The 21345-nt window shown below is 40.0% G+C and overlaps 1 protein-coding gene across 1 annotated transcript in view; it reads left to right on the top strand.

Moving 5' to 3' along the window:
• NALCN (sodium leak channel, non-selective) overlaps positions 1-21345 on the top strand; it is a 326977-nt gene that overhangs the window by 192039 nt on the left and 113593 nt on the right. Inside the window, exon 14 of the mRNA XM_077155855.1 lies at positions 5754-5828. Coding sequence (XP_077011970.1) covers positions 5754-5828 — 75 coding nt within the window. The remainder of the gene's footprint in view (positions 1-5753; positions 5829-21345) is intronic.

The raw sequence follows: 21345 nt of genomic DNA, 5'->3' as shown, positions 1-21345 counted from the left end.
AATGCAAACCAAGTCGCCATCCTCTCTACACTTCTATCTCTTGATCACAGTGATTATTGGCACCTTATCATAAAGTCTGAGAAAAGAACTACGAAGTAATTCTCACCTCCTCACAATCGGCTGCAGACCAACCCTGCCTCTCCTGTCTTCCATTTGCACTCCAACCACACAGCTAAAGCTGTGCCAAGTTATCCGTTTCTCACAGTGCCCCACACTTCAGGACCACAGTGACGAGATGGGAGTGGTAGGCCACGAGCAAAGGATCAACTAAAAGCACAGGATCAAATAGAGTTTCAGAAGGAAACTCAAATTCCACATGCACATTTTAACTATCGATTCTGCTTTTGCCATCCCGCTGTCGTGTTAATAAAACAGTGGAGCCTAAATACGGAATAAATGATCTTAGGTTTAATGACCCTTGAAATCAAACTTCAGACTTTCTCATATTATCCTTAAATATGGTGTCAAAACCCCCTACCAACAGTTTTTCTCAAGTCTGTAAATATGGGGCTTGCGGGTGGAATGCCCTTCCACCCTTTTCCTAGCAAATCCGAGTTTTCCCTTTGTGAGGAGTCTCATCTTTTCTCATCTACCATGAAAATCAAACTTTCCATCTACCATGAAAAAGAGAAAATGGAGATAGCATCCAACTTTGTCTCTCCTTCTTTCTACTCTGAGGGTGGCTTTTGCTCTTTCTTTCAAGAAGAATATATAAAAAGGTACGGATTTTTTAAAAAATAAAGTAACCAAACCTTATATGTTTATATGTATATATTTACATGTATCCCTGTGTATGTGCATCGTATCCTTTTGTCAAACTGTACTTAGCACTGTATCTAGTTACTGTTTCAATGAGCCAGTTTAAAGTGACTACATGACCTGCAAGAAAAGAAGAATACCTGAAAGGAAAAGTCTAACAGAGAAGACACTAATGTCATCATTTCATAAGTATCATGTTCTCCCGCTCTGGTCTCTGGACCTCCCTCGTGGCACTCTGGGCAGCCTGCCAAGCCCCTTGCCTGCATTTCTCCCCTCCCCCAGCATCCTCCCTGAGCGCCGGGCTCTGGCCATTACTCAGCTGCTCACCAGGCCCCAAACAAATACAAGCTTCCCGGCCCCGATGCCCAGGCTCACACAGCGTGGCATGCCATGCTCACAACTGTCTTCTTGTCAAAATCCCCCTCTTCCTTAGGATGGCGGAATCATAGCCTTGGCATCGTTATCAGAGCCGCACCATCTAGATATATAGAAGCTACACCCTGACCCACTCCCCCACCCAGGTCAGCTCTCCGAAATCGAAATGCCCCCATGGTACAGAAGTCATTTTTGAGACCATGATTGGGTATCCAATTACCACCCCCACTCCAATTTACCTTCACATTCCTCCTTTCAGAGAGGAAATGGGAACCCTTTCTGGGATGGGGCATGACGGCAGCAGAAGCGCTTGGAGACAAAGCAGGAGAGGGAACACATTGGGATGGTAGCGTGGCCCTCGCCTCACAGCCCCGACCGGAGTGCTGGCAAAGCCTTAGGTGTATTCTGAAATCCAAGAGGCCCGGACTCCTTGCCTGGAACTTGGGGAAATAGCTTCAATGAATAAGACACAGTATCAGTACAGCTGGATAGCTGCCTGGGAGAGAGGGATCCTGAAAGATGCCTCAAAAACAAGTCTCTAATTCCTACTTGGAATGGCAGAACTTCCAAGTTTTCCTGAGTTGGGAGCCGGTATCTGTTGTAAGAACAGCAGCCCAAGCTGAATACCAGATGGAGGGTGGGGAAGGTTGAATGGTGGCAAAATGATACGACCATGTCCTGACTCCCGGAACCTGTGACCATGATCTCATTGGGAAAAGGGTCCTTGCGGATGGAATTAAATAAAGGATCTCTAGATAAGATTATCCTGGATTATCCAGGAAGGCCTAAAATCCAAGAACAGTTGGAGAAGATGAGTAGAAAGAGAAGAGGAGAAGAAACAGGGGGGAGGAGAAGAAGGTCATGTGAAGACAGAGGCAGAGAATTGAGTTATGCGGCCGAAGCCAAGGGGCAGAACTGCTGGAACCACCCGAAGCTGGAAAAGGAAGGAAGGGCTCGCCCCCTAAAGTATTAAGAGCAAGCACAGCCCTGCCAATGGACGCCTGGATTTCTCAGACTTCTGGCCTCCAGAACTGTGAGAAAAAACTTTATGTTGGTTTTTTTTTTCTAACTTTTTATTTTATTTTTTTATTTTTATTTTTTTGCATGGGCAGGCACCGTTTATGTTGTTTTAAGCCACCAAATTTTGTGCGAATTTATTATGGCAGTCCTAGGAAACTAATTCTGAGGGTATGTACTGTGAAGCAGATAACTTACCCTGACTGGCGGGGGCTGAAGTGGTGGCCCCATCAGCAGAGAGAAGGCCCAGAGTCCCCAAAACAGTTACCATCGCTGTCCTGATAGAGGAATGACGGGCATGGGGCCTGGGTCACAGTGGACCAGACCCCGGAAGACATGCACACCCTGGAAATTAGAGCATTTATTCAAAAGTAACTCAGGTTTAAATGACTAGACTGAATTGCTATAGAAAGTTGAAGTTTTGGGACATCAGCAGAAATGGAGGGCCTATGAGTTAACGAATTCATTTACAGAGAAATCAAGAACATTATTTTGGTTTTGCCTACCCCAGCTTATGTTTGAATATTTTTATAGAGGCTATATTACACATCAGGGTTCTCGGGGAGGAGTGAAGGGGAAAATGATAGCTGCAATTTATTGAGCTATTATTATTATATCAGCAATAGCTTCCAAATGGGGGCACTGAAACTCAGAGTGGGCCAGTGGCAGAGCCTGCGTGCTAACCCAGGGCTTCTGACTTCTTCCCAACCAGCCTGTGACTCTGTGTCTTCTTAATTTGATTGTGGACTTCATAGTGGTGAGGACCACATCGTATTCATTTTCCTGACCGCACAGCGCCTGACACATGGATGGAGCCCAATCACCTGCTCACCCAGTGTAACTGAATAGCGTAGCATTGCTGTCCTTGGTAGGCTGCCATCTGTCTGGTGTTGGGAAAACAATTTAAAATATAATCTCCTGCCAGCCCAGAAAACCTCTCCACAAAGGTAGAAGAGAAGTAAAACAGCTTTATTACTGAATGAGCCTCAAACCAGACTGTGATGCACATTGCAAGCAGTTTGCTTAAAAGGCTGCCAAGACAGAAAGAAATCTCGCCCTTTCATCTAGTCAGGCAGGTGCAACGCAGAGCACACGTGTTCTCAGGATAAACAGTTACTAGTCCTCAGGTAAGGGGACTTGGCAGCACCATTTGTTAGACATAGTGCATCTTAATTTCACCTGGTAATTGAGGCAGTCATTGGTGTTAACTGGTTGCCTTTATACAAAGGAAGCTAAAACTTCTCTCTGATAGGAGAGAACTTGAAGCCATCAAAATGGGGGAAGCAGGGAGGTGGGAACACCATCTTCCTTGATGCTTACATTTCGAAGAGGGAGCTTCCAGCCCTTAGCCAATTGGGGGGGGGGGGGGGGGTAAAAATGATGTGATTCAGGCAATGCAATGGTGGCTCAGTGGCAGAATCTCCTCACCTGCCATGCCGGAGACCCGGGTTTGATTCCCGGAGCCGGCCCATGCCAAAAAAGAAAGAAAGGAATGATGAGACTTGTTTAGCTTTCTAAAAGATGCCATACATCTCTAAGGGACAGAGGAAGAATATACAATTGCAAGTTCTCTAAAGGTAATGCTCTAAGACCAGGGAGGCATGGTTAAGTCTCTTTCTCTTTTTTCACCAGAGACTTTTTTTTTTTAATTTGTTTTGTCCTTTCCACTAGGGAGATAAGAAAGTTCAGTTAAGTTGGGAGACTAGGCAATGCCTGATGAAGTATCCAATCAGTAATAGAAGTGCAGCACGATACCTGATACTGTCAGGAGGATGCTTTCAGGCAGGCATCGCTGAATTTGGGTTGAGGATGTAGGAAGGTGGTCCTTCCTTGATATTATTTCACTGGACTTGAGTTAAACTTGAAGTGCCCATGAAATCTCCAGTTTAGAATAAAGTCTAGTTTAGATTAAGACTGAGTGTATCTGTGTACAGGTTTTCCTGATTTGGGAGACATGGTGACATCAGTAAAATTCTCTGTACCTTCTTTAAGTTATGGTAGGAGCCAAAGGACATGGCTATTAAAAGAAGGGGTGTTGGCCCTTGTCCAAGCCAAGCATATCCTGTCACAGTTAAATAATGTTTGAAGGCTTTTTTTCCCTCATGCTATATGCTCATTAAACTTGGAAAAGAACTAGCCATTAACTTCTGCAGAGTAATCTCTCTGGTACTTAGATGTCATTGCTGAATTAGCCTCACTTTCTCACCTTCATGCTTTACAACCTAATATTATTAGCAAATGGGGATTATTTGTTAAGAGGAAATTGAACAGAAGAACATAAAGTAGAAATGAAAATGATTACCAAATGAATGTGGGACTTAAGAGAATACAAATTGGACGAAAATCAGATAAACTATTTTTAAAATTCTACCTCTTTTTGTTTTCTTTCTTTTAACTTATTTACCCATTCCAAAAGGCATATATTCCCTTCTTTTTTTTTAATTTGGGAGAAACTAGGAAATACAAAGAAACGGAAAATGCCGTTATTTCATTACTCAAATGAAGGCAGCATAAACATTCCTAAATTACCTTTACTTCCTTCCAGCATTTTCTCTATTTTTCTCACTTGCCCTTGTACCATATATAAATAAAAATGAAATATGGAATGATAAACATTTTTAATACTCTTCAAATGTATAAGTACATTACTGTTTATTTATTGCCATGTAACAAATTGCTCCACACTTCAAGTTCTCACAACAACAAACTTTTATCCCACATAGTTTCTGTGGGTCAGGAATCTGTGTGGGTCTGTCTCAGAGTGTCCATAAGGTTACGGCCAAGATGTTGGCTGGGATTCTGGTTATCCAAAGGCTCTGCTGGAGCAGGAGTCTCCAAAGGCACTACTGGGGCCACTCACTTGACTATTGGAAGGAGATTCCATTTCCCCACATGGACCGCTCCATAGGGCTACCTGAGTGCCTTAATGACGTAGCAGCTAACTCCCACAGAACAGGTGACCCAAGAGCCTAACCTTATACATCACACACCATTGCTTCTGTCACTTAATGGTTACACCTGTCAATCACAGCCAATGTGGGAGGGGACTAAATAAGGGCTCCAATACCAGAAGGCAGGGAATCGCTGGGAGCCATTTTGGAGTCCAGCTTCCCCACTGGAAATTTTTAATAGGCTGCATGAATTCATAACATAGCTCTCTATAATTGTGTTAACTGTTTACACAAGGTTGGATATTTATATTATTTCTTATTACAAATAATATTACAAATAATACTCTAACAGGTATCTTTGTATTTTAAAGCTTTTCCTCAATATTTTAAATCATTTTCTTAGGATTCAGTCTCTGAAGTAGGATTGCTGAATCAGAAAAAAACGTTGTTTCTTTAATTTCCTTATTAAATAGGCTTCATAAAACAAATCAATATTTTATATAGTCTGTTTCAATTAACATATACATTTCTTTGAATGTATTTGTGATGAACACTTGAAAATGCGAATGCATGGATACACAACTGCATGTTTGTTTTTCATTTAATGCATTCTAGATACAGTGTATTTTTGGTAGATATCTAGTTTATGCATAAAATATTTTAATACTTATGGCGTGTGGGTTTTTTCATTGTTATTTAACCGTTTTATAGATCCTCCTGAGTTTGTTTGTTGCTGTTATTTTGGACAACTTAGAACTTGATGAAGATCTAAAGAAGCTTAAACAAGTAAGTAATGTATGGAGGATTTCTTTTTGGTCTACATTTTATAAATAGGGGCAAAATACGTGCTTACAGATAATGTTAAAGTAGTTTGCAATTTCAAGTAAGAAATAGAAGTTAATAAATTAAGGCAGTCTGGGTTGGCAAATAGTTTTCTTTCTTCTTTAGCTTTTGTCCAATATCATCAAAGGAAATTTTTACTGCTGTATAATTATCCTTGGAAGAGTTTTACATTAACATTTTAATGGTAAGATGGACATAGTATAGTAAATTGGATTTGGATACCATTCTCTTTCTGCCATTATATGAAGTTGGTTTGGAAATGAAATACCTTATGTCCAGATTGCCATTTTCCATAATTTTATCAAATGATCATCATAAAACATTATTCAGCAACTTGCCTGTCCTCTAGACACTAAAAAAAGAATTTAGTTGGTATTCCCATAGTGATAATAAGAAGGAAAATAGAATAAGTGATCAAATGCATGCCTGGTAATTTTGAAAACAGAATGGCCATTATAATGTAAATAATTATGCACCCCCCAAAATGGAATTGTTGAGGGTTTTGCTATAGGTGACCAAAAAATTACCAGTATGACCAACCACATCCCTAGTTTCAGTTATATGATATATGCTTGGGATATTTGGCTTTATCTAAGACTATATATAACTCTTTGAGAAGCAGAGTTGATATTCGTAGATCACCCACCCCAACACTGTGAGAATGAGAGTAGACATGTCAACAAGGAGAACTGAAATAAATCTTGTTGGAAACTATATGAAGACCCTACACAGTCACGTTTTTCAAATTGCATCTGAGTTGTCTATTTTTAACAGCGCGAAGACAAACCTATTTAATTTTTGTAGCATTTCTATCTTTAATGGTCACTTCCAGCATTTCATATTATTACTCTTGTTTCTCTCTAAATCCTATGCTCTTAGCTAAGAATTATCAATAAGGAAAGAAAAGAAAAAATATATATTTGACATAAAGATTGCTTCTGTGAGCATTCAAAGGAAGGTTTTACGTTATTTCCTGCCCTGCAGCTAGGCAGGCAAAAGCATTATCTGGGTGAAGTGGACATTATTTCTTCCAGATCTTTTCAATTTGTGGCAACAGTGATGAGTTCTTCAAATGAAAGTTGGGAAGGTCTTTTATACCACGGATGCAAATACTTTCTATCCTTCCAGTGGTAATAAACAATATAATAAAAGAAATCAAATTAAAATTCATCAACCATATAATTAAGCATAACCAATAAAAACCCTACCATTCTATAACCACCTAAGATTAGATTTTACAAACCTGATGTTTAGAGGTGTGAATTTCCTGTATACTATGTTTACAATGCATAGGTTATTAATAACCCCTGATAGGATACATTAAAATGTGTATGTTATAGATAAAATGAAAAATATTCTATTTCTTCTAACCAGTTCTTATACCAGCTTCAAAATAGTTTTAAATAACCACTGGCCAAGTAAAATGCCATATAATTCCACCCCACATGGATGAAATATTTTTTATGCTGGAAAGAAGTAAAATAAATCTTTCTGGGGAAGATTTTTCCCCAAAGTTTGTGTAATTTAAACCTAATATTTTGCAGTGTTGATTCTTCACTATTTTCATTAATTTTTGGTAAATGTATTAACCCTTTTGCTGACCCCAAATGAAAAACCAACGATGAAAAAAATCTGAACTGTAATTGGAATTTAACTTTCTTCCTTAGACCGTGAACTTTTAATAAACTGTTCAGCTCTTTGCCTTGAGTATATGTCATTTTTTATCGAATGCCTTCTATTTTAGTAGTTGCTAGATATTAGCAATGCTTTGTATTTCTGGAAATTCTGTATATCAAAAGCAGATTATCCAATTTATCTGACCTGAAGTTTTGAGTAGCCTCTTGGAATATCTAGAGATATTTGAGCTTTGAAAATCTTAATTATAAATAAAGCAGTATATTCATTTTCATTAGTTCTTTTGCCATTGTTCTTTTTTCATGATTGGCTTGAAACTATTTATGTATCAAATTGGTGTATTTATTTTTATCCTTGAAACTCTTTAAATTTCTAAGGACCAAATATTATAGTAGTAAGCTTAATTATTCCTGGTGCACTTCCTTCCATTTTTGTAGGAGAATATTTTATTTGTATTTTCACTAGTTTTCAACAATTATGCCATTTTTTGTGTCCCAGGTTTCCTTGCTTCCCATGAACTTAACCTTTGAGGCAGGACTTATTTACATAGATTCTTCGAGAATAAGCACATACACACTTTCAAGCAAACACATCTAAACGCTTTCATACATACATGCATGAAATAATATGGAAACCTAAAACTTTGGATTGCCTTTTACAGCTTTTTTTAGACATCTAATAAATGTTATCTTGAAATATTTGTTTATTTAGTTTTCCATATCCTGGCCCAACCGTATGCATTAAAATGCATATAATCAATTTTTACTATTTTTAGATACAGAACTGAATGAGGAACATGAAAAAAAAAACTGATTTTCTTAAAGTTTCAAGTCCCAGAAACTACTTATGTTTTCCAAATTGTTCAGTTCAAACTTTGTTCATTTTTACTTTCTACCAACTAATCTCTAGTCTCTTATATCTGCTGTAGCATTTGTCGAGTGTTTGTTCCATGGCAGATACAATTATAATTGTTTCATAATTATTACCTTACTGAATTTTCACAACAAGCATGTGATGCAAGTCTTATTATTATATCCACCTTACCAATGAGGAAGCTGAGGCACAGAGAAGTTAAGCAACTTACCCAAGGTCACACAGCTAATAAATGTCATCACTAAGATTTAAACTCAGACAGTTTCAATCAAAAACCCGGGCTCTTAACCTCTGAACTAAACTGAGTTGAGAAAAGCTGTATCAATGGCAAATATGAGTCATGCATGCACAAAACTATTTTTTTTAAATTAACTAACATAGCATTTAGAAATCATTCCATTCTACATATGCAATCAGTAATTCTTAATATCATCACATAGATGTATGATCATCATTTCTTAGTACATTTGCATCGATTTAGAAAAAGAAATAGCAAGACAACAGAAAAAGAAATAAAATGATAATATAGAGAAAAAATAAAAATAAAAAATACAAAAAATATATTTAAAAAAAACTATAGCTCAGATGCAGCTTCATTCAGTGTTTTAACATAATTACATTACAATTAGGTAGTATTGTGCTGTCCATTTTTGAGTTTTTGTATCCAGTCCTATTGCACAGTCTGTATCCCTTCAACTCCAGTTACCCATTATCTTACCCTGTTTCTAACTCCTGCTGGACTCTGTTACCAATGACATATTCCAAGTTTATTCTCGAATGTCCGTTCACATCAGTGGGACCATACAGTATTTGTCCTTTAGTTTTTGGCTAGACTCACTCAGCATAATGTTCTCTAGGTCCATCCATGTTATTACATGCTTCATAAGTTTATTCTGTCTTAAAGCTGCATAATATTCCATCGTATGTATATACCACAGTTTGTTTAGCCACTCGTCTGTTGATGGACATTTTGGCTGTTTCCATCTCTTTGCAATTGTAAATAACGCTGCTATAAACATTGGTGTGCAAATGTCCGTTTGTGTCTTTGCCCTTAAGTCCTTTGAGTAGATACCTAGCAATGGTATTGCTGGGTCGTATGGCAATTCTATATTCAGCTTTTTGAGGAACCGCCAAACTGCCTTCCACAGTGGTTGCACCATTTGACATTCCCACCAACAGTGGATAAGTGTGCCTCTTTCTCCGTACAGAACTATTAAATACTTGTTTTTAAATAACCATGTCATTATAGTCACCAAATGACTGTTGAAATAAGGGGCAGTTTTCTGAGAACTGAAGGTGAGTAAAACAAAGCAATCATTAAAACTATCCAAAAGAGTTCTTTGTTTTCTCTTATAAATCAGATGATCTAATCAGAGTAACTTGAGATAGGACTTTTGCAGAAGAGCTAAGAGTCTTATTCACTTCACAAGATGGCAAATGCAAGTCAAGAGGACCTCTTCTTCTAGTCACTTTCTTGGAATAATGATCCTCCTTAGACGCATACATAATGTACTTGCAGCATATTAACATTCTAGTGGAGCCTCTAGAGATTTTTTTTTTGGCTCACAGAGGCACTTTTATTTGAGGCAAGGAAAAGTCTGGCTGAAAGGAATATAATTCCAAGCAAACCAAACCCAACTTTAAGTGACACTATTTTGACATTATAGATTTTTTCTCCTTGGTCAGAAAGGGGTATTCAACTTGGATTTCCTAGTTGGGCAAAAAAAAAAAAAAAAAAAGGCAAAGAGAACTGGAAGAGACTTCTAACCCACAGATAATTGCTCTTCGGATCCTACCATCCAGCTGGATTAGTCGGCAGGCTGCTAATGTTCTGCGGAGAAACTCGAGTCATACAACACTTGCAAGAAAAAAGGGGGCAGGAAAAAACAGGAGAGCAGGTCACTTGGGGAAGAGCCAGCATCCACAGCTTCAGAACTCAGTAGTGAAGAGGGTAATCCTTGTGGGAGGAAGCACTTCCCAAGGCATGGAGCCTCGAGTTCCTGTTGTAACTGAGCAAAGTATCATAGCCACATTACTTAGTTCAGAACTGAAGCCCCGGAAGTCCTCCACGATGCGTTCAGGTGTCACGAGTTTGGGGACACCGCCATGATCCTCCGCGTGGGGAACCAGATCAGCACCGGGGCTGTGGTTCTATTATGCTTCGTTGCTATTCCTTTGATCCCGGAATATTCCAGTAGGGAAGGGTCCTCTCGCTTGGCCCAAGGTCTGTCAGGAGAGCCAAGGGGCCCTATAGGCGGTCACCACGATGCCTTCGGACTGACGGTTCTGCAACAAATTCTCCTGAGTTAGGTACGGTTAACCGCAGGCTTAAATTTTAAGCCAGGTTTCTTCAAGATCCTCTCCATTTGGAAATGGTTGACGTTAGATACTCCAGTAGCTTTGACCAGCCCTTAATCCACCAGCTCTTCCACGGCAGCCCAACATGTTCACAAAGTCGGTGTCGCTGGGGGTTGCGTTGCCTGCCTCATCCAACGAGAAGAAACTCCTTCCCAGTCTGAAAGCCTGGAGAGTGAATGCAGTGGAGGTCCAGGGAGTCCAGCGTGAGGTCACTGAGCATCTTCTGGCAAGCTGCTTTCGCCCGGCTTTTCTCCCGGTGTGTGCGCCGGAGCTTGGGGACGATGAGGGGCCTTTTGCTTTTTGCCACCTGCTCCTTGAGCGTCTCCCGGACGGCCGCCCCCACTCATTCCCGTTCTGGTACATATGGGCGTGGTCAGTTTGGCGGTACCCAACATCACTGCTACCTTCACAGCCCCTGTCACTTTGCCTGACGGGGCCTCCTGGTGCCCAGCACAGGACGGTCGCCTTGGCGCCACTGCAGGGCACGATGAGGGTAACCATAGCCACCAGGCTTCATTGGCCCCGGCCCTCTAGAGACTTTTAATGTATTTTATTATGTTTATGTTAAAAACAGTTGTGTCAAAATATACTTTTTGGTTCATAGATAGTTTTAAGGATTCATAGATTTCAGGGCAAGTTACTTCTAAAATGGAGAAGTCAAATATGAAGCACTAAATGGAGCTGTTAGAAAGAGAAAGTCAGTTCTCAGGCTGGAGAGAGGAAATTTGACTCAAGCTAGAGAAGATATGAGATGATGGTAAAAATCAAAAGGCACTAGTGGAAAAATTAGAATTGAAAAGAGGAAGAAAAGTTAAAAAAAAAAAGAGAGAAAGCACCCCATATTTGGAATTAAAGGAAACTGGACAGACTATGATGACACCCCAGTAATAAGGAGCAGGAATGGACGTTATCTAGAGATAGGAAAATGATTAACTCAAGTGGTCAAACATCAAAAGACACCAGAGCCTTTCAGTTAGAAGTTTCTTGAGGGAAAGCATGATCTGATAATCAGTTTTTCGAGGCATTCTATTCTTCTTAAGTAAAAACGTGATGCCGTTTATGAATTTCACATTATTTTCTGAAACTACCTCATGGCTTCAAGACAGTCATTTCCAACCAGGGACCCATTGACTCTGTGGGATCCTCAATGGAAGCAATGGAGCCAGCTAGCCATTTTTAATATTTCAAGAAACCTAAAAAGAATTGTGCATTTACCCAATGTATACTGGATGTGCTATATAAAGTGTGAAGTGTAATACTTTTAGCTGGAAATCTGTAAATTCTGTGTGACAGCACTGCTTCCCTAATGCCAAAGCTCTGAAGTCTGTTCATATATGCCTTCCGTTATAGAAAAAGAAAAGAAAAGAAGCAACAATAAATTGCTCATTACTTAATAAAGACATTTTGATAGAAAAAAATTTTAAAAGCATAAGATTCAGAAATGAAAATTGCAAAATGGATCTTATGGAATGAACAAGTTTGAGAGCTCCTGACATAAGTACCCATCTCTTCCACCCAGGTCTTACTCCATTTGCAAGCAAAAATTATTTCCTTTTACCATCCTCTCTTTTCCAAGATACCATACTGTTATACCATGATGTTCATTAATGTGGCTTTTCCTTTTTCATTCTTCAAAATAAAAAATGTTCTAAAAAATGACCTCAAATATACATCTACGTGAAGGTCGTCTATTGCTTTCCCTGTGTGTTGCATAAAAGCACAATTGATTCCTAGCAGCAATATAGCAGTAGTGATTTTCTCACAGCTGCCATAACTGACATGACCCCAGCGATAAGAGACCATGCCTCTCTTTTCAGTACCCCCCAGGTATAAAGCATCCTTGGTCAATATGATACTGTGAGTAGCAGTAAGAGATCATGACCTTGACTCTCAGTGGTGTAGGGATAGAACTGGGAGTGTTGGTGGAGTTTTACAGACTTTGAAAATGAAGAGAATTTTTACAGCTTCAAGGATTTTTGCAAATTAAGTGCAAGACTGATAGGTTTTCTTTTAAGCACTATAAAATTCATTAAACTCTAAGGCAAAAAAAAAAAAGAGAGAGAGAGAGAGAGAACCAAAGGGAAGCCTCAGGGAAAGAACCATTGCAAAGGGAAGTATAGATGGTATGTGTAGATTAAATTCAAAGCTATGAAATGCAAAACCATTTTCCCCAGCTCTATGTCAAGTCTCATTTGAATTCTGAGCCAAATTTGATGACTTTTGGCCTTTGATGGTTTCCACTGCATAGTAAAGGATGAATACATCAAAAGCCTCTTAATGACTATGCTTTTTTTAAAAAAAACAGAAACAACAAAAATCGTATATTCTTTCTAAAAATATTTTTCCTTAATGTTTCTCCTTAGCCTTACCCCAGAACTCTCATTTTCATCTCTTTCTTGTCTCCTGTGTTGAGGTCATTCCACATTGAGGGCATAGCAAAGAGCAGGGTGCTGTTGGCAGAAGCCCTTTAGCTAACCACCAGACAAGCCTTCTTAAGGCAACCCTGTAATTCCCGTCTCATGTTCTGAGCTGATCCTTCAATGGTCTCAGTATTTTTTCAAACTCTCTCGCATGAACCCAAACAGCGTAACCTAAAATAGTGATGTAACTGCTATAACAATAAATACCAACTATTTAAAACTCACCTTGTGCTAGGCACTTCATTTTAATTGTCATATTTAATCCTGCAAACTAAAGATATAGAAACTAATACTCAAGAGATTAAATTTCTTGCCCAAGTTCACAAAATAAGTGCCCGAGTCGGGATAACATGGACTCTCTGACTCTAAAGCCATTTTCTCACCTTAATATTCCACAGTGCCTCTTTAGAGAAACAGTTCATTCATTTATAATGAGAAGCATATCTCGAAAGTGGATTGGATGAGATGCTTCCATTTGTGGATCAGCACATTCTCTCCCTCTGGTCATATATACAGGAGCCCAAATTATAATCAGAATATGCTTAGCGAGCCAGGAATCATTGTGGAGGGGGGAATTGGGCAACTCACAAACTTAGTAGCATCAGGGTAGGCTTGTCTTAGGTGCCTGCAGTTTCAGTATTCCTAATGCTGAGACTCGTTCCATCTATTCTGTAAGTCTAGGTTCTGCGTATTCATCTACTGTCCTGCAGGCACTATGGTAGGGGCAGGAGACAGAACGGTGGCCAAGACAGTTCTGCCCTCAAATAACATGTAGGCACTTCCAGTTCAGCAGTGACCACTACAAGAGGTCTGGGTTACACATAAAAAGCACAGCAAAGCACACTATGCAATCAGAGACCTCATTTCACAAGTGTTGTATGGACTATAACCTGAGCACTGAGTACTGCATATCCGGTTAAAGAGGTTGGAAGAAGATGCATGAAGAAAGGCACTCAAGACTGAGGGGACTGAATAATCAAAGGCCTTTATGCAAAAAGACAAACAACAATAAAAAAAAAAAAAACATAGTGCCTTTTTGGAGGTCATTAGACATTCGCTGTGCTTAAATGTGGAACAAAGGAGAAAGTAGTGGCTGGGAAAATCAGGCACCAGCAAATGAAATTCTATTAGTGGTGCCAGACATTTAGATATTATCCTAAGGGTGGTTTAAACCAAGGTGTGACATAATTGCACCTGTATTCTGGCTTCAGGATGGAGAATGAACTGAAGAGCACCTAGACTGAAGATGAGGAGACTGTTCCTAGGGCAAGAGAGGATGGCAGCCTGAACTAAAGGAGAGAGAGTTGAGGGAACAGTCAGGAGGGGAAAGGATTTGTTGATTAGTTGGATGTAGGAGATGAGATAAGACAGGAGACAAGGATGGCACCCAGGTTTCTAGATTTCCCTACATGTGCTGAGATAGAAAATACGTGGCATGGAAGAAATGAGGTTCTGTTTGTTTTATTTTGAAGAATGGGAATTGGTCATGTTTCCCATGAAATGCCTGGGAGCTATCTATGCAAAAACATCTATGGAAAGATAAAAGGTAAGAACTTAGGAGGAAAATCTGGTCTGAAACATGTAGATGGTGACTTAAGGCTTTACAGAGCATGAGCATACCAAGGGAAGAATAGTTCCCTAAGGAATGACAAATGCTATGAGCCAATAAGGAAGAAACTAAAAATGTGAAAGTTCACAACCCAAGAACTAGGAGTAAAGCATAGAGTGTTGGTCATCAAAACCAAAAGGTCAACAATCTCAAAGACTTGAAAGAGGTCAAAATCATCCACCACATTAGCAATAAGGATGGGGTTAGGGATAATGACAAGAGCAGACTCAGCAACTATGATGGAGAGGAAGTCAAGTTGCAGAGGATGAAAAGCGATCAATGACTAAGGAAGTGGAGACAAATTGCCACCCATTTCCTCATATACTTCTTGGACTCTAAGTTTCCAGAAAGACCACTTCTTTTCTATTTCTTAATTTTTTAGGCATGTTTGTACTATTTACTATAGAGCTACCCAACCATTTCCCTTATTGTATGCATAGATAATGATATTTGTACAATATGCTGGGGTTAACAGGTGGTTAATAGATGTCAGTGACAGGTATCTAGGATTCCTGATGCTCCAGGCTTCACTTAGCTGCCCAGGGGCTGGAGGATCATTACCCTGAGGAACCTGGAACCTAGAAATCAGTCCAAGAGCTGGAAACTGCATTTTACTCAAAGCCATTGATGCAGCTCATTTGATGCACACTCTCAATCTAGAGATAACTCTTTTGTTGTCAATTTATGTACTATTACTCATCATTTTCCATAATGTAAATCTCAAAAGATCTTCTTATATAGCATTTTTTCTGTGATTTCTGAAATAGTTCCATCAGTGTGAGGCCTGTCTTCCTATAATGATTCCTAATGTCACATTAAGACATGAACATGTAAAGACAAGGTAGCTAGGCCTGAGAGATGTGCAAATCAGGGCTCAACCCAGGAGGCCACAAGCAAAGGATCAGATATGGGAATATCTGTTTTCAGCATCAGGACCAAAGCCTAGAAATCTAGAAGTCAATGCAGAAGTGGATCTTTAGGACAAACAGGGATCCAGGAAGTAAGAGAGTTATCTGCTAGAATTTCGATCCTCCTAAGCCTTGTAATCTGGTCTCAGGAAGAAAGAATCACTTTGGAAGCTGAGAGCATGGCCCAACGGGGTACAGTGGACATACTCTCAGAAGGTGAGACAATCCTTCTTCAGCCATGAGCAGCTTTCCTCAACAGTAGGAGTCATTTCCTTCTGCCTTAAATCACATAAGTTCCATGATAGTAGAGTTTATAATTTGACACTTTCTTAGAAGGATTTCTATAAACCCTTCCAAAATTTCATTCCATGTGCAATTGGCCCAAACTAGATTACTTTTAGAGAATATTATTTTCCGACACCTTGTTCCTTTCCTTATCCAGTGGCACTCAAAGACTTATTTTATATGTTAAAATAAATAAAATAAAGCCTTAAATCTCACAGGCTGTTGAACAAATGAAACTACATGCATAAGACTTGTGTTCAAGCTTACATGGGTGAGTTACTGGTTGCCTTGCTCTTTATGCCAATTCAGAATTACTTTATTACAGTTTTTCACAGTACTCTGCAAGAGAGCCCCTAATTTTTTTCTACTTAGAAAAAGCGAGACTTGGAAGGAAAATATGCCCAAACCATGGGAGATTATCATGCTTCAGCTCTCCCTGAACTCAGTGTGACCAGACCTTAGCTCACTGCTGAGCTATGGAGACCCTTTCATTTTTGCCTCCTTTAACCAAGAGAACATTTTTAAGACAAATGAACTTATTGCATGATCAAAAACAGCAAGGATGAGAGTTAAGGGCACCCTAACAGCACTTTTTTTCTTCACATCCTGTCAGACAATGGAAAACTAGATTGTTACAGTTCTAAGAAAAAAGTGTGACAACTGGTTTTCAGTTTTATGCAGTGTCTGACAGTTGAAGAACTGCAAAAAGGCTTTTCCTCAGCTGTGTTAAAACTTGTTAAAAGGAGTTACAGTAGTGAGTTTTACCCTATTTATACTTAAACACTAAACATGAATACATTAAAGGTTGTTGTTACTGCCTTGATTCCTTTTGTAGCTCAAGTTTCACACAGACCATCTGTTTCTTTTTCTAAGTAGTCCATGTACTTCTCCATTCTTCCTAAAGCTTTTTACTATTTGTTTGTTTGTTCATTCCTCAAACATTTGAGTCTCCTCTGTGTTTCAGTTTCCTCCTTGCTGTAGCAAATACCATGCAATGGGCTGGCTTTTTTTAAAACATGGGACTTTATTGGCTCTTGGTTTTGAGGCTAGGAGAAGCTCAAAATCAAGGCACTTTCAAGGTGCTCCTTTCTCCCAGAAGACTGTGATGCTCTGGGCTGGCTACCAGTGATTCTGAACCCTTGGTTTCTCTGGCACATGACAGCACATATGGCAGCGTCTCCTGGCTTCTTCCATCTCTGCCTTTGACACTCAGTTTCTGGCTGCTCCCTCTGGCCTTCTCTCTTCTCTTCCTTCCCTATAAGGCCTTCAGTAAGACTCTTCCTGAGTCTGTTGGGTCACACCCTAACCGCAGTAACCTCATCAAAAGGTCCTGAACATATTAGATTCACACCTGTAGGAGTGAATTAAGTATAAGCACATGTTTTTCTGGGTATGCAGCTCCAAGCCACTTCACTGGGCCAGCGATTAGGGAGAGAAAATTAAACAGATAAGTTCTCTACTCTCATGAAGCTGATGATCTATTGAGGGGGTAGGACATAAATCAAATAATTAAACCAATTAATACATTTTATGAATAAATGAATATTTGCAAACTGAGATGAAATTTCTTCAGAAAAGAGTAACACTTTAAGAGTTGTTAATAGAAGACCCTGAGCCAACAGAAGGTCAAGAAAGTAGTGAAGGAGAAAGTACACTTGTGCTAAGTTATGAGTGAGGAGCAGGAGTGGACTTCATGGAGGTATTGATGGAGAGGGTAGTGGAGAGCATCCTAATGGGAGGGAAAAGCATTCAGGACTACCAGGCTAAAGTGAACACAGAAAAGTAGGTAGGAGGCAGATAATGCTGTGTTTTAAAAAAAATCAGGTTAAGGATTTTTACCTTCAACATAGAGAGTGAAAGGAAGTCATTGAAGGCTTTTAAGATGGGAGGGAGTGGCGATTTGGAGAGTTACCTGGCAACCTGGTGATGGTTGCATTTAAGAACTTAGGTGAGAGGACCCAGCTTCAGGTTACTACAGTTGGATGGATGATGCTACTGGACTAAGGAACAGTGACACAGAACCGCATGTGAAGGGAAAGATCCTCAGTCCAGGCCTCATCATGTCAAGTTTGTGATGCCTTTGAGACATCTAAGCAGAGATGCCAAACAGACAGTTGAATGTATAGCTTTGGAATGCAGAGGAGAGGGCTGGCTGCTGGAGCTATGAGCGTGGAAGTTGAATTTAATTCTTAATTATTTATTAGCACTTATCAGATGCCAGGTCCTGTTCTGGACATTTGAGATAAGTCAATGGGGAAAAAAAAACTGTCAAAAATACCTGTCCCTTTTGAGGTTTGGTCCTATAAAGTTATTTGTATTTGCATAATATTGGAGGCCATAACCCTGCCTGAGATTGTATAGGGGGTGAAGAAGAGATACTGGAGCCTTGAAACTGCCCTTAAGGTGACTCAAATAAACTGCCTCCATTTTATCCAGGTGAATTTAAGCCTTCAGGTTACAGGTCAACAATCTCTCTTAAGTTCAAACTCTCTACAAGAGAAGATCTGATTGGTCTAGCTAGTCAGTATCATTCATACCAGGCAAGCATTTCATCTGTCTGCCTCCCAGTGTTAGTCAACCTTAGATCATCCCTCTCCTTGGCCAGGTCTCTAGCCCAATCAGCTTTGAGGATGACAGGGTCACCTGGTACTATATGGCAATTTCCATGAAAGGAACACTCTCTTAAAGGGGCATACAACTGGCTGACATTCTGAGGGCTTATCTGGATGCTACAGGCATCCAGCAGAATTCAACAGTTTAGGCTAACAGAAAAGAAGAGCTGAAAAAATACATTGTCTCTCCAACCACCCATTCAGGAGAAAGTAGATGTCAGCACCTAGAAAAGTGGTATGTCTATTTTAGGTGCTGAGTGAGTATAGTTCCTGCCCCTGCCCCATCCTCTTCCCTGCATCCTACCAATTACATCTCCTCAGATCTCTCGTTTTCACCTTATATCTCTCTGCTTTGTGATATGTAAAGAAGGAAGACAAGGGATTCAGCGAAATGGGTAAAAGAAATGTTAGAGGGGACATTGCAAACATTTACTTCCACTGAGTGGTCACTGGAAAAAAAGAATCAAAGCTTTTCTCTTACTGATGAGCTATGTGATTCTGGAAATACCTCTTCCCTTCTCTTGGTTTGTTTCCTCAATCTAATGTGAATACCTTTGGATCTGATGTGCCTTTTTTTATTTGATGTCCTGGGTCCTAACTCTCTCTATTGTCTTGCCAGATTGTTTTGTACCAATCTGGCAAGATTGTTTTGTACCATCCCTATTTGCGCATTTAGTTTATATTGCTGCACCCATAGGCAGTTAAGTTTGGACCCTATACTAAACTCTGTCTAAGGTCCTTTCTGGATCCAATATTCTCATCTGGAAGAGATTCAGCAGCTAACATCACTAGGGCTGGCTTTAGGTGCACACTATTATACCCAGATCAGTTGTTTATGTCCAGTATTCATTCCGATTGGTTGGTGCTGATGCTATGTTTAAAAATAGATTTCTAACCTCTCACCTGTTCATTTCTGGGAATTTCTGCTCTGACTCTTCCCAATCCGCATAAACCTCAGCAATATGATAATAACCATCATGCAGGAGGCGGGAGGCAACCTGTCGGCAAACAGCTGCACCCGTGATGGAACCGAGCTGTGTGCCAGGCTAGAGCACTGAAGGCAGGGGCTGCTGACCCCTCTGGCAGGTGCTGTCCTCTAAGACAGTAAGACTTTGTCAACAGATGCAATTTTTCCTTAACAAAAATCTACGTTGCATTAATAAACAGTGCCAGACATTCTTGTCACTATTTTTTTTAAATATGTGCATGGATAAAATGGAAGGATGAGAGTCAAGAAAAAAATGTATTGAAGCACACACCTTGCCTTTGCTTAATGTACCCTCAGAATTCACCACTTTCTATGATTTTTTTTCTCTCTAAAATTTGAGGAGAGGAAATTATATGAATACCTGGATCCTGATATGACCTCGACTTAAATTTTTGATTGGGCCATTTCCTCTTATCCTAGACTTGTGGCTAAAATCCCAGAGCTAAGTGCTTCCCCTTCTAAGGAAAACTGACAACAACTGGAGCCAAATTCTACCTTCCAGAGTTAGCCAGGAATGGCACTCTTGTTCCTTATTTTCTCCCCCACTCACCACTGCCCCCAGCCCTGATAAGAAGAGTGCTGTAGGAATGAAGACGTGGTATTTAGAGTCATCAGGAGTGCAGCATTTATGTAGAGAGATTATTTCTTCCTTACTCAAAGCTAAGTGGAGAGGAAGACTTAAATAAAATTTCTTGTGGGAATAAGGGGTGCCTGTAAAAAAAAGGAGACTGCATTTTTCCTCTATCTGAGAACTTGCTGAGCTGGAGAAACTTGTAGGACTGCCCAGTACAGTCAATAGATTGGATCAAGGTGAGTTGATTGTTGAAAGAAATTGACATCTTCCCTCTGAGATATGGTGGACATGGAGGAGTGAGAATAAGCCCATATGTGGCCTAGAGATTCCTGAAAGTAAGAGGCAAGCAAGAGTATACCTAACAGTGGAGTTTGCAGGGTCTGCCAGAAAGAATACTTCCTGAGATTAATAATGAAGGACCTCAGCATTTCCTAGCCCTCTACTGCCTTGGAGATTGCAGGGAGAACTCAGTGGCTCCCATATCTGCATATTAGGGAGTCCGTATGTTGGGGGAAAGTGTGGGAGTTAGTGCACTTCTCAGAGGTCAAGCCAAGAGATGCTCCAACTTAGCACTAAGGGGAATGGCCAAAGGAAGACAAGACTCTTAAGGAGTCTATGATACTTGATGGCTGGAGTTGAGGCTGTCATTAAAAAAAAAAAATTGAATCACACATCCTACATGGAGACCCTAACAGCAAAGGCCATTAGCTTCAAACAATTCTAGACCCAGACCAAATTAGAAAGAAGCCCACTCTGACTGGCTTCCTAATATAATTCCTTTTCCTAACTCTCTCCTTGGAGGAGCTAGACCCAGAGAAGACAGGCATGGAAAAGTGAACGATCTCCCCATGTCAAGACCATAAGCCACAATTGTCGCTCAGTGGGTGGGGCTGGGGGAAAGGTGGATGTTTGAATCAGATTATGGAATTGGACTGCACTAGACTAATATTTAGTAACTAAAGTTCATCTATCTAAAAACAGCAGCCAATCTGCTTTTTCTTCATTCGTAGTCCAGCTACCCTGTATTGAGGATTACTGATCTCAACATGGGCTTTTCTTTATGTCCCGTTTGATGCATTTACTCACTAGCATTCCTGGTGGGAGATGGAGTAGCTCTCGGTTTCTCACACACAGCCATATGCCTACCAGATATTTTCTACTCTAATATGAACGAAAGACCAGCTTAGACTACTTCTAG

The sequence above is a fragment of the Tamandua tetradactyla genome, chromosome 4, assembly GCF_023851605.1.
Source record: "Tamandua tetradactyla isolate mTamTet1 chromosome 4, mTamTet1.pri, whole genome shotgun sequence".
In the NCBI taxonomy this organism is placed as follows: domain Eukaryota; kingdom Metazoa; phylum Chordata; class Mammalia; order Pilosa; family Myrmecophagidae; genus Tamandua; species Tamandua tetradactyla.
Note: the sequence above shows the minus strand (reverse complement) of the source record. Positions and strands in the feature narration are given on the sequence as shown.